This window comes from Terrapene carolina, unplaced genomic scaffold, assembly GCF_002925995.2.
Source record: "Terrapene carolina triunguis isolate 2854851 unplaced genomic scaffold, T_m_triunguis-2.0 Scaffold192, whole genome shotgun sequence".
NCBI classification, from domain to species: domain Eukaryota; kingdom Metazoa; phylum Chordata; order Testudines; family Emydidae; genus Terrapene; species Terrapene triunguis.
This window is the reverse complement of record NW_020664543.1, coordinates 24985102-24998949: the sequence shown is the minus strand read 5'-3', so window position 1 is coordinate 24998949 and position 13848 is coordinate 24985102. Positions and strand designations below refer to the sequence as shown.

General features: G+C 46.3%; 1 protein-coding gene across 1 annotated transcript in view; it reads left to right on the top strand.

The window, feature by feature from the left end:
- Positions 1–13848, top strand: part of DNAH9 (dynein axonemal heavy chain 9) — a 374844-nt gene that overhangs the window by 50067 nt on the left and 310929 nt on the right. The window contains exons 14-19 of the mRNA XM_026654587.1: positions 187–428; positions 1832–1967; positions 8152–8348; positions 8748–9172; positions 9916–10138; positions 12899–13065. Of these exons, the coding sequence (XP_026510372.1) occupies positions 187–428; positions 1832–1967; positions 8152–8348; positions 8748–9172; positions 9916–10138; positions 12899–13065 (1390 nt within the window). The remainder of the gene's footprint in view (positions 1–186; positions 429–1831; positions 1968–8151; positions 8349–8747; positions 9173–9915; positions 10139–12898; positions 13066–13848) is intronic.

Here is a 13848-nt window from a genome sequence, read left to right as displayed (position 1 = left end):
GCTTCTGCCGGCACAGCTGTGTCTACCCTAGGGGCTTCTGCCGGCACAGCTGTGTCTACACTAGGGGCTTCTGCCGGCACAGCTGTGTCAGGCAGGGATCACACCTCTTTTCACGCACGTGGCTATGCCGGCAGAAGTCTGTAGCATTGACAGAGCCTGAGCAAACCCTCTTTATTTGTTGAAAAGGCCTGTGGGAGCACATCTCCACGGTGATCGAGAGCGTTCATGACCTTGAGCGAAGGATCCAGAAAGCCAAGGACAATGTCGAGGAGATTCAGAGCATCATGAGGTCATGGGTCTCACCAATTTTTGAGAGGAAAGATGGAAAAAGGGAAAACGTGCTCAGTCTGGAGGACCGGCCTGAACGGCTAGAAAAGCGCTACAACCTCATCAAAGAGTCGGGGCTGAGAATCCATGCACTGGTGAAGGTGAAGAGAGTATTGGCATTGCTTTATTGTGCTACAGAGCAGATAGAGAATGCTGCTGGGGGCTATTGGTTGTCCATAGAGCCTGCTTCTCTTCGCACTAAATTTCTAGTATTCATGATTCTGGAGAAAAGTTTGAGTAAAGACCAAAATCCAGAAGGCAAATGTAAAGAATCTCATGATTTTTCAGCCATTCTCATGATTGTGGGGGGCCTGACTCCTGGTTTTGGATGCTTAGTGTTGGCAATACTGCAGTCGGTTTTATGCCCCCGTCCGCTCAGTGAGCATGTGGCTCCACAACCCCCAATCCATCATTTCCATTGCCTTCCCGAATTCTGCCCTCACTTGCACTCCAAGCATTAAAAGCAGTAACAATAAACATACAATAAGCAGAGTTTGTTCTGGGGTCAGAATTTCTGTTGGCACCTGGTGATTAGATTTCAGAGCAGGCACTTTAAATGATTTTATGGCTCAGGGAGGAGGCTCACATTTCAAGTGTCAAATCAACTCCGATTTAGCTACTAAATTAATGCAAGTGGAACAGCCCCATCTCCTTCTGGCAAGTCTGCTGAAAGACAGTCCAAAGTCTTTGTTCTGCTTTTCTAACTGTTACATTTTCTATTACTCTGAATCTCTATGTAGTGCTGTTGAGCTGTTTAATCAACTGTTTGACTTGCACATTTTGAATTATTTCCCTAGAATTTGTAGTTGCAATTCCCAGAACCAGAATAGTCTCTGCTCCTTTGACCAGAGGAGGTTGCCTACATTTTGGTTTTAGTACATTGGTTAAAGTGCTAGCAGGAGACTTGAGGGTTAATTCCCTGTTCTGCCACAGACTTCCCGTGTGACCTTGGTCAAATCACTTAGACCATGTCTACACTAGAGACCTTACATCGTGTTTTTGTCTTTTATCATTTTTCTGTGTGAGTTCATTGGAGAGTAGAGTGATTGTCTGACTTCACCCACATAGTTGTTATTGGGGCATGTAATGCACTGGATGATGTTGTGATGGGCATGTATAGGACCCAGGTATCCTGAAAGGTGTGTCGGGGGCGGGGTGTTACAGTGCAGTCAGACAGAATCACCCCTGTGAGGCAGGGCAGTGCTATTAGCCCCATCATACAGATGGGAACTCTGGTCCAGAGAGACTAAATGATTTATTCAAGGTCACACAAAAGTCTGTGTTAGAGGAGGGAACAGAACCCAGGGCTCCTGTATGCTAGGTTAGCACCTTCACTGCTAGACCATCCTTCCTATCTGCTCGCTATCTTCCTAAACGCTATCAACCTGCTTAATCTCTCTGTATTAATTTGTATCAGTTGTTTTAATAATAGTCCAGTGGGTCATTCTACCATGAGACGAATTCAGTCTGGCTGTATTTGAAGGTGACTTCCATTTTTTTTCAGGAAAACCTGAGTCTGTTCGCCGCAGACCCCACCTCCGAAGTTTGGAAAGCGTACATTGATTATGTGGATGAAATGATCTTGGATGGATTCTTTAATGCTATTGAGTGCTCCCTCAAATACCTCCTGGAAAACACAGGTAACTGAGCTGTCCTTTCTTAGGCCAGGGTGGTTTCCCCTCTCTGCTCTCAGCGAGGTTTCCATTGCTTGTGTGTAGCCGGAATGTCCTGACCTGCTGTCCATGGCTAGGCAGTGTTTGTGTCTGGGCAGAAGGGAGGCAGCTGGACAAGGAGTGCAGTTTTGCTGTGCAGCAAGAGCAGGAGTCATTGTGTGTTGAGCTGCCCTGTCAGAGCTCCTGGGGATGGCTCCAGGCTGTATTGAGAGTCTCTACATGTACGTGGTTTCTGTTAGCTCCAGGTATGCTGACACTGCCACATAACACCCACGGCTGGCCCATGTCAGTGACTCAGACTCACGGGGCTCAGGCTGCAGGACTATAAGATTGCTCTATAGCTATTCAGGCTTGGCATTCGGCCTGAGGCAGCTGACATGGGCCAGCTGCAGGTGTTTAATTGCAGCGTAGCATATCCTTCGAGACCCTAAGAGACCCAGGCATGACCAGGCTGTGGTTCCCATCTGGAGGAACACAGCACAGAGGGAGGAAGGGTAATAGCACTCTGTTGCCTGATTTCTGTTCCACACTCTTCCTGGAGGCCAGTAGATGCTCTTTTTCTGTCTGCCTCTGTGCTTACACTGGCACTGTACCATTAGCCAGCCCGTGGTGATGCCAGTCGCAGCAAGTGTTTGAGAAGCCCATTAACATGTGGAGCCCTCACATAAACTGAGTGGAGGCAGGTAAATCTGTGGAGCAGATCAGTGCTAACAGGCTGGGTGTGGAGAGCACCACAACAAATATTAACGAGATGATGGACAATGTAATTTAGAGTGGTGATCCCAGCTCTGCTGAGTGGTGCTGGCACCAGTTAGAGCCTCTCTCCCATCTGCAAAGGACCCAGGCATTGCGTGACACCCTCTTCCACATCCAGGAGTGGCTCAAGGGCCCAATTTGTGACTGGTCAAATGGAATAAGAGTCCTGGCCCACAAGGAGGACTGGTTTCAGTCACCCAACCCAGGGCCTGTGCTAGACAGAGATGACACCAGTAAAGTGTATTTCTTCTGCCTGCTATGAACATATGGTGACTTCTGTTCATCTCTTCACAGCGTTTGCCATTCCAGGTACTTTCCTCCCTGTGATTAATAAGGGACCATTAGATCTTCTTTTCTAACCTCCTGCATAATGCAGGCCATTATATTTCATCCAGTCACCCCTGTATTGAACCCAGTAACTTGTGTTTGGCTAAAGCATCTCTTACAGCCTGGATCTGAAGAGATGGAGAATCCACCACTTCCCTGGGCGGTTTGTTCCAAAGGTTAATCACCCTTACTGTTAAAATAAGGTGCCTTATTTCTAATTGGACTTTGTCTGGCTTCTGCTTCCAGCCATTGGTTCTTGTTCTGCCTTTCTCCGCCTGATTAAAGAGCCCTTAAGTACCCAGTATTTCCTTCCCATGAGGGCACTTCTGTACTGTAATCTAGTCACTTCTCAGTTTTCTTTTTGGTAAACTAAAAGTCTGAGCTCTCTGTCTCTCACTGCACGGCATTTTCTTCAGGCCTCAAATCATTTATGTGGCTCTTTTCTGCACCCTCTCCAATTGTTCAACATCCTTTTAAAAATGTGAACACCAGAACCGGATACTGTATTCCAGTATTGGTCTTACCAGTGCCATATGCAGAAGTAAAAATCATCTTCCTACTCCTACGTGCTACTGCCCTGTTTATACATCCAAGGATCGCATGAACAATTTTTGCAACAGCATCACACTAGGAACTCATGTTCAGTTGCTTGTGCATCATGACCCCTGAATCCTTTCAGTGTTACTCTGTTCCAGGATGCAGTCCCCGCATTGAGCAGGGATGGCTGCATTCCTTGTTCCTAGACGTGCAAGCTTGCATTTGGCTGTATTAAAACACAGTTTGTTTGAATGGGCCCTATTTTTCAAGTGATTCAGATCACTCTGTATTTCTGCACTGTCCTCATTATTCTTTACCACATTGCCAGGCTTTGTGTCATCCACAAATGTTATTAGCAATGATTTTATATTTATTTCCAGATTGTTGATGAAAATGTGGAACAGCATCAGACCTAGTATCAATCCCCGCAGAGCCCCACTAGAAACACTGCTCTTTGAGATCGGTCTGTTAGCTAGTCCTTAACCACATCACGGGTGCTCTCCTGATGTTGTATAGTGCAAATTTTTAAATCCAAATGGCGTGTGGTACTAAGTCAAATGTCTTATAAAAGTCTAGGAATGTCAAAGTCTACTCAAAAAAGCGACAAAGAGTCCTATGGCACCTTATAGACTAACAGACATATTGGAGCATAAGCTTTCGTGGGTGAATACCCACTTCATTGGATGCAAGTCTACTCAGTTACCTTGATCAGCCAAACTTGTAATCTCATCAAAGAGTGAAATTAGATTTGTTTGACTTGAAGAATTTTCCATAAAACCATGTTGACTGGCATTAAGTATATTCCTATCCTTTAATTCTTTATCAATTGAATCCTGTATCATCTTTTCCATTACTTTGCCCAAGCTTGATGTCAGGCCAACCGGCGTATGGTTGCCCCAGTCATCCCAATTGCCCTTTTCGGATATTGACACAACATTAGCACTCTGCCAGTCTTCTCGAATTTCCCCAGTGTTCCAATATTTATTTAAGATTAATGTCAGTGGGCCAGAGATCTCCTCATCTTACTCTTTTCAGACTCCTGGGTGCAAGTTATCTGAGCCTACTGATTAAAAATATTTATCCCTAGTAGGTGTTTCTTAACATCCTCCTTAGTTACTAATTGGCTGGTAAATTCTTCATCATCCTCATTTGATATGAGTACATCATCCTGCTTTTTTCCAAGTACAGAACAAACATTTCTGCCTTTTCTGCATCATTAATATTTTTGCCATCACCTTCTAGTACAGTAACTCTCACTTTAAGTCGTCCCGGTTAACGTTGTTACGTTGCTGATCAATTAGGGAACATGCTCATTTAAAGTTGTGCAATGCTCCACTCTTACGTTGTTTGGCTGCCTGCTTTTTCCACAGCTGGCAGCTTCCCTACGCCCCCCCCTCCCCACAGCCCCTCCCGCCCGCCGGCAGACCCTGCGGATCAGGATCAGCGTCTTCCCCCCCCTCCCCCCCCCCCCCCCCCCCCCCCGCCTGCGGCAATCAGCCGGCTTGCGGAGTTTCGGGGGCAGGAGGGAGGGGGGAGGAGCGAGGACTCCGCATGCAGGCTCCCCCTCCCTCCCCTGCCTCCCGAACACCACAAGCCAGCTGATTGCCCTGGGCAGGAGGGAGGGGGGAGGAGCAAGGACTCAGTGTGCAGTCTCCCCCTCCCTCCTGCTGGCAATCAGCTGGCTTGCATCGTTTAGAAGGGAGGGGAGGGAGGAGCGAGGACGCAGCCTGGGAAGTAAAGGGGGAGGAGGGGGAAGGGGAGAAGAGGCAGGTCAAGGATGGGGGCTTGGGGGAAGGGGTGAGTGGGCAGGCTGAGGCTTGAGTCCCTCCTCCTCCCCCACCCCGCCCCTGGTGCTTGCAGAGGTAGGGGAAGCTGCCGCTGCTGCGCAACGTGTTTCTCCTAGCCTACAGCACCTTCAGCCTCCTTGCCTGCCTCATTTCCAGTGCCAGTGGGCTGTGCCTGTGTGGGGTAAGGCAGGGGCACCTCCCAACTATAGTACTGTACTGTATGTACAGTATGTTTGTAAACACACAGCATGTGCACACTACTCCCCCGCAGCGTAGTATTAAATCGCTTGCTTAAAATTGTTTAAAATGTATATAATGCCTTTTCTCTGGCAAAAAAAAATTTCCCTGGAACCTAACCCCCCCATTTACATTAATTCTTATGGGGAAATTGGATTCGCTTAACATTGTTTCACTTACAGTCGCATTTTTCAGGAACATAACTACAAGTGAGGAGTTACTGTAATGAGTCTATGCCATTGTTAGGATTTCTTTTGTTCCTGATATACTTATTAAAAAGCCTCCTTTTTGTCCTTGGTCTTTCCAGCCATGGATTTTTTTCCCTGATGTCTTTAATTTCCCTTATCAATATTCTACACTTCATAACTTGTAATTTATACTAATTGCTGTATATTCGCTTTATTACATTTGTTATTTGTTGCTTTTTTATTACTAATTGCTGCCATCATCACTTCATCACTGAAGAGGATGGGCTTTTAGCCACAGTTTTGTGAAACTTTTCTTGATTGTGGAACCTAATGAACTCTTTTTTTAAGAACGCCCAATTTTCATTCACATTTTTCTGTCTAAATGTTTTCTTGCAGTCAGTTTCACTTCTAAATTTTCTCAGCATGGGGAAATTAGGTGTTTTGAAACATCAGGTATTCATTTTACTGGTTGGAACTGTCCTCTGTTTGCCCAGAATACATGTAATCAGGTCATGATCACTGGTCCTTGGGAAACCACCAACTTCTAGTTCAGTGATTCATTTATCTTTATCCTTTATATCGATGTTCAAAATAGAGTTACATCATGTTGGGATCAATACTTTTTGAGTAGAAACTCCAGTGATGTTTTACTACTGGCTGCAAGAGACCTTCATCATATATCTCCCCAGCTGAAGTCCCCTGGCACAGAAGTGCTGTTCCAGTGCACCCCTTTGTGGCTGGATGTGGTGATGTGGCAGTTCCGCCTCAGTTTCCCCACAAAAATCATCAGCCTACTCAGCCCCAGAGAGCCCAGCCCCTTGAAAGTATTTAATCCCTTCTGGGGTAACAGAGTCCCTTAGTCCAAATCCAATAAATGCACTGAGCAAAAGAATCCTCAGTCCAGCTGGGCTCTGCCTCATGCCCCTTCCATGCAGGCAGCCCCCCCTCCCTACCCCCCCACCCCGCTATGACGGCCTGTCCTCCTGCTTAGCAACTGGTGCCCAGGCTCTTCTGTAAGAACCACCCAGGCCAAGACTACCCTCTTCTCAAGGGCTCCAGCAAGCCACAGTCCCCCTATAATCACTGATCTGAGGCAGATTTCTTGCCCCTCATAGGAGCAGTCTGTGTGCTGTCCTTCTGCAGCAACCCTCAGCTGCTCAAAACACAAGAACTAGAGGTCACCAAATGAAATTAATAGGCAGCAGGTTTAAAACAAGCACAAAGGAAGTATTTCTTCACACAACGCACAGTCAACCTGTGGAACTCTTTGCCAGAGGATGTTGTGAAGGCCAAGACACTAATAGGGTTCAAAAAAGAACTAGATAAGTTCCTGGAGGATAGGTCCATCAGTGGCTATTAGCCAGGATGGGTAGGGATGGTGTCCCTAGCGTCTCTTTGCCAGAAGCTGGGGATGGGTGACAGGGGATGGATCACTTGGTGATTACTTGTTCTGTTCATTCCCTCTGGGGCACCTGGCATTGGCCACTGTTGGACCCGGGGCTGCTCTTGAACCCTGTCTGGTGTGGGGTGTGTCACACACCTGACAACGCAGTTTTTCTTTCCACCCATTCCAGACAGGTGTTTCAGGAGTGACTCATTCTGTTCTCTGGCGTGATTGGTTGGTCTGTAAACACCCCTACCAGTATCCCCTCCCGAGGTTTGGTAGTTAGCATATAGATCAATACGCATTCAAGAGCCTGCGGTTCTGAGTTATCAATGACTCTAAACCAAGTAATGGTCTGTAATGTAGCGTGCCGCCCCCCGCATCTCTTGTGCTCACTCTTCCCTTCCTGAACAGGTTATAAGCAGAGATTCTAACGTTCCAATCCTGCAAATCATCCCATGTGCATGGAATGGCTGCTCCTCACTGTGTGCGTCTTGCAGGACTGGGCAAAATTGTTCAGACTAATAGTTTATCCGCTGAACAACGCAAGTTCAGGTCAACCAAAATGATTTGTGAACACAGGCTGAATTTGGCAAATTGTTTCATGTGAGAAAAATGATTTTTTTGTTAAAAGTATCAGCCTAGATTAATTAAAAAGAAAGAAAAAAAGCTCATTTGTCAGTTTAAATGTTTTGTTTGACCCAAAATGGGATGTGTTATGTGGTTTTTCGTTTTAGCAAGAAAATGGAAAAAATTCTGTTTTGACTCAATCCAAATTGAAAATTCTTTCAGATTTTTCTGTTTGGTCACAGAACTGACAAATCAATTATTCGTTCAGCTCTAGTGTCCCTTGGGTGATGACCGTGATGATGGAGTAGAGTCACTTCTTGTCTTACCCAAGCCCGGACCCCATCATCTCTTTTGCTCTCTTTCAGATTCCCAGGCAGCACTGGCTCCCCTGTTTGAGGTGCAGCTGGATCTGGTGATCCCCGATTTGGTATTCCACCCCTCGCTGGATCCTGGTGCTAACGACGGCTTCTATGACATGGTCGAAGGACTCCTCAATGACATCTACCGGATCTCATCCCTGGTGCCCAGGCTGGCTGAGCACAGTGTTTTCCCTCACTATCAGGTCTCTTGCCTCAGTCCATGCTCTCCTATTGCACAGCCAGGAGCGGCGCCAGGGTTTTTGGCGCCCTAGGCAGGGGTCCTTCCGCGCTCCCAGTCGTCGTCGGCAATTCTGCGGCCGGTGGGGGTCCTTCCGCGCTCCCGGTCTTCAGGGCACTTCGGCAGCGGGTCCCAGAGTGAGTGAAGGACCCGCCGCAGAATTGCCGCCGAAGACCCGGAGCGCGGAAGGACCCCCTGCCGCCAAATTGCCGCCGAGGGCAGCAAAATGACGCCCCCCCCAAATCCTGGTGCCCTAGGCAATTGCCTAGGTCACCTAAATGGTAGCGCCGGCCCTGTGCACAGCAATGTGCAAAATGTGCTCTAGATCAGCATCCACTCACAAGGCCTCTCTGTCATTTCCCAGGCTGATATGGAGGACATGGGTGACTTAGCTGACATGCGCCACAGCCTCCTGGAGCGTGTGCAGAACACGATGTCAACCTGCAGTGATTACCGCAACTCCTTTGACCACTACTCTTACCTCTATGGGGATGACAGGAAGGAATTCATACGCCAGTTCCTGTTGTATGGGCATGTCCTGACTGCGGCAGAAATTGAAGCCCATGCGGACAATGGAGTCCCAGAGAGCCCACCCACGTTACAGCAGTTCAGGGAGCAAATTGACTCCTATGAGAGAATCTATGATGAAGTCAACCACCTGGAACCAGTGAACATCTTCGACAGTTGGATGAAAATCGATGCTCGACCCTTCAAAGCAACCCTGCTGAATGTCATCAAACGGTGGAGCCTGATGTTTAAACAGCATCTCATTGATCATGTGACACACAGGTAATAAAGGCGTGTCTGCCCCATCTCCATTGGGCTCCATCCAGGTGGTTACACTGAGCAATGTGGGATTTGTTTTCTCTGTCCACCCCATCCGAGAGTGCTATAACCTGGCAGGGGTGCCTGCCCCTCCAATCACTGCACACTCCATCAGGGTGCAGGCCTCTTTAGCAGCTTTCCTGGCTCAGGTTCCTACCCAGGAAATATGCAGGGCATTGACGTGGTCCTCCATACACACTCTCACCACACATTATGCGATTACATAGCAGGCCAGAGCGGTACTTTGGTAGAGTGGTGCTCCAATCAGAGGACAACTCCTACCCCACCTCCTGAACTTGGGCTTGTGATTCACCTGGCTGGAATTGACATGAACAAGCACTCGAAGAAGAAAAAACGGTTAATCACCTTCTCATAACTGTCGTTCTTCGAGACGTGTTGTTCATGTCCATTCCAATACCCACCCTCCTACCCCTCTGTCAGAGTACCCAGCAAACAGGAACTGAGTGGGGGGTCGGGTCGGCAGGGCCCTATATTGGGCGCTATGAAGGCACGACTCCAGGGGGCGCCCAGGCTGATCCTATGGATACTTCTAGGGGCAAAATCTTCTGACTGTCATGCACGCAGCGCGTGAACACCTGATTAGAATGGACATGAACAACTCATCTTGAACAACAGTTACGAGAAGGTGAGTAACCGTTTTATATAAACTGCTCTCACTGTGTGTTTTCCTGTTTTGTATTATTTAGCTTGGCTGATCTTGAAGAATTTATAAAAATTGCTGATAGAGGTTTGAACAAAGAGGTTGAAAAAGGAGATTATGATGGTTTGGTGGAGATTATGGGTCACCTTATGGCTGTTAAAGAAAGACAGAGCAGCACTGATGAGATGTTTGAACCTCTGAAGCAAACAATTGAGCTACTGAAGATATATGAGCAAGAACTTACAGATGAAGTGTATAAGCAACTAGAGGTTGGTGAAAACTTATGACCAATACACAAAACTGCAAAATATTAGACACCTAAAAAGAAAGTGATCATTGTACATTAACAAATGTTAAGTACCTGGGCTCAGTAATCAATAGGCCTCAGTGGGCAGATTATTTTGATAGCCGAGTGGCAGAACATCTATTGTGGATGTGCCATCGCAGCTCCCTAGATAAAGCTACATCAAGATTGTCAATTACAGCAGAGATTTAGCCCGTTGTTATGTGTGAACGATGCAGTGCCCCTCCCCAGATGGACAGCACTTGCTCCGTAAGAACAGAACATGTATTCAGGTAGATCTGTTAATTATTTTATGGAGTTACAATTATTTTTAATAGGTGTATTAAGCAGGTTTTTTGGTGAGTGCTGTAATGAAAGGGCGTTAGTGCTTGGATGCAACCCCATGCTCTGGGTGTCCCTAAGCCTCTGACTGTCAGATGCTGGGACTGGACAACATGGGATGGATCACTCAGTAATTGTCCTGGTCTGTTCATTTTCTCTGAAGCATCTGGCATTCACCACCATCGGAAGACAGGGTATTGGGCTGGATGGACCATTGGTCTGACCCAGTATGGCCATTCTTATGTTCTTGTTACAAAGGGTAGTCCCTTGTTTAGGGCACTAGCCTAAGAGTCAGGAGACTGGCATTCAATTCCTACCTCTGCCACATGATTCCTGTGTGATCTTGGGCAAACCACCTTGGCATTAGGCAGCGGATGCTTTTGAAAATCTTACTAGGCACCGAGCTGCATCTTTTGGTGCCTAAATACCTTTAAAAGTCTGGCCCTTAGTCTCTGGGCCTCAGTTCCCTCTGTGTCGTCCTTCCATACCTCACAGGGGTGTTGTGAGGCGAAGTACATTGAGGTGTGAGGTGCTCAGTTACCAGGGTAATGGGGGCATGAGAAATATTTTAGATCCTGTTAAAATGGAAAAATACAAAATCAGAGGCTTATTACAAAGTCCAGTTGTTAAATATTCCTGGAGCCCCGGTGCAGGTTTTTAGGGCTAAAGCCGACCTTCCTCACAAAGTGCCTTTGTGGAAGGAGGATTTCAGTTAAGCATTATAGGTGGAGTTTTGGGTGTGACAGTTGCCTTACCTTGGGAATTCCTTGGATTTTAGTGCTTCTGATTTTGTAAGTAAATTTGAGCAACTAAATTTTTTGCAGGAGAGTTAAAACACCAAGGCTGTCCTTAGGAGTAGAACTGGAGAAGCATTTTTTTCTGTCCAGCAACTTGTCAGCTCCATGCAGTTACATAGCGATCCAGTCAGTATCTTTACTTCCACATACAGCGAGAGAAATAGAGGCAAATAAGATCCTTTATATAATGCCCTCTTCTGCTGTCTTGAGGAACCTAGATCTTATGCTGTTTGGTGCATGAACAGTCCATATATGGATAGAGTCTAACTGAAGGGGAGGACAGACAGCTGTTTCTGGTAAAGTTAGAAGTGGGCCGAAGCTCTGCTTGAATTTTGCCTTTTTCCTTCTACTTTCCCCCCTTGTGGTTTCAGTTGGGAAAGTAAGTGAAAAGAGCGAAGTATCCTCATAAGAGATGGAACTCTTCAAGGATTCTCTCAGAGCTGAAAGTAGGAAGCATTGGGACCGCTGTGGTGAGCAAGCCAGTTGCCAGGAGATTTTCCCATTTGGAAGGTCTGGGTAACTATCCAAACTGAATGCAACCTCTGAACGTGTCAAGTTTCATCCCAGACATTTTTTTTCTCTCCTGGCAAGCACTGGCGACTTTCAGTTACTCTTCTGACCCAAGTGAACAGGCACAAAAACAAGCTGGAAAGTTTCTTTTGTTACAGACTGTGAATGGTCTAGGGGAAGAAACCACTGTTCTGAGAGCACTGGTCGGGAAGAGGGGAATTGAAATATGTAGAGGACTCGGGTCACAACACTGATCCGTATGCTGGCTGAGGCTCTGACCTATGGTTTTTAATGAAAGACAAAGGAAGTCCCTTCCCAAGACAAATACACAGCTTACGAAGATCCTGCCCTGTGAAGCTTCTTTCCTTGGCACCTAAATGAAAGTGTCTTGGACTTCAGAGGTTCCGAGCATCCACAACTTCCAGTGATGTTCATGGGAGCTCTGAAAATTGTCATTTTTATTTAGACGATAACATTAAGTACCCAAGTTTGAAAATGTTACCCTAGGAACCTCTCCAGACAGGTCCTTTGACTATAACCACCTTCCCCTCTTCCGTTCTAAGAGGGGACGGGACAGCATCTATTATAGAACCATCCAGTCTTCATTTTTAACTAAGTTGAAAAGGTCAGCTTACCTGTTGAGCCCATCTTCCTTCTTCCATCCACTCCCAGGGGATGCACAAGAGCCAGCTGGACTTTGAATCAGGATCAGTTTTTTTTGTACCCTAGGAGCAAGATTTTTTTTGTACATCAGCCTTCATGTACCCTAGGAGCAAGATTTAGGTCACCTCTGTCTGAGCTGTCCACATTCCACAGGATTCTGGTGTGTGTAGAAAACGTGGCAGGACATTTCAGGAGGGAAGAGGGTTTACACCTTCTTAAGGGGTAAAAATCCTCATTTATCTTCAAAGCTGAAAATTCATTCCCTGTTTTACCCCCAGTCATGTGTTTGCGCTTTATATCATGGCAAAAACCTCTTGATTGTGTAAGAGAGAAAATATGGTATTTTTCCAGCATGGGACTATCCATAAACAAGTCAGATACATGTTATGGCAAGTGGCACATACCGTCGGCCAACATTTAATTTTTGCTTGCAGGAGCTGCCAGAAAAATGGAACAACATAAAGAAGCTGGCGATAACTGTGAAACAGCAAGTGGCTTCTTTGCAGGCAAATGAAGTGACAGTTATTCGCAAGAACTGTGCAGCATTTGATGTGGAACAGCAGAAATTCAGAGAGAGATTTCGCAAAGAAGCACCATTGAGGTACAGACTAATTATAGCACCACAGAAATAAGGGAGAAAAGGGCTTACTAGATCATTTGTGCTCTGCTAGGCATATTGTCTAACATCCACTTATCTTTTCCAATTGGTCAGAAGGCCAGGTATAATATCTGATATAGCATTTTTCTGGGGTTTCTATGCTGTAGTGGGTAGGGAGTGGATTCAGCGAGAGTAGGGTTAAAATTTTCAAAAGTGCCTAAGTCCCATTTTCAAAAGTGGCTTAGGTGCATGGGAGCTTAAGAGTGACCAAAAGTGTCTAAGGCCCAGATTTGTAAAGCTCTTTGGGTGCCTCACTCCCACTGATTTCCCTGGGAGATAGGTCCAGGTTGTAAGAAGTATCTGAGTACCTAAGTCTCTTTTGAAAGTGGGACTTAGGATTTCAAGTGACTTAGGCACTTTTGAAATTTTTGCATTGGGTCTTTTATGTGTCTAACTATAACCACCCTAAAATGGCCAAACCCTTCTCTTAGTCCCATGATTCCAGGATTGTGCATAGACAATAACCCAGGACAAAGAACCATTCCATGCATCCACAGGACTCAGAGTCCAGAGCTGCCATCAGAGAGTTGCAGGATGGAAGAGCATTCTAGGTACAGATTTGCAACTGATCAGTGTTAAATACCTGGGGTTGCCAGTGTCACCAGCGTAACCTGTTTATCACAATGGTTTTGATGTTGTGCTGACATGTCACAACACAGTATTGTCATGCTATGTCAGAGTATCATAGAATCATAGAAATGTACGGTTGAAAGGGACCTTGAGAGG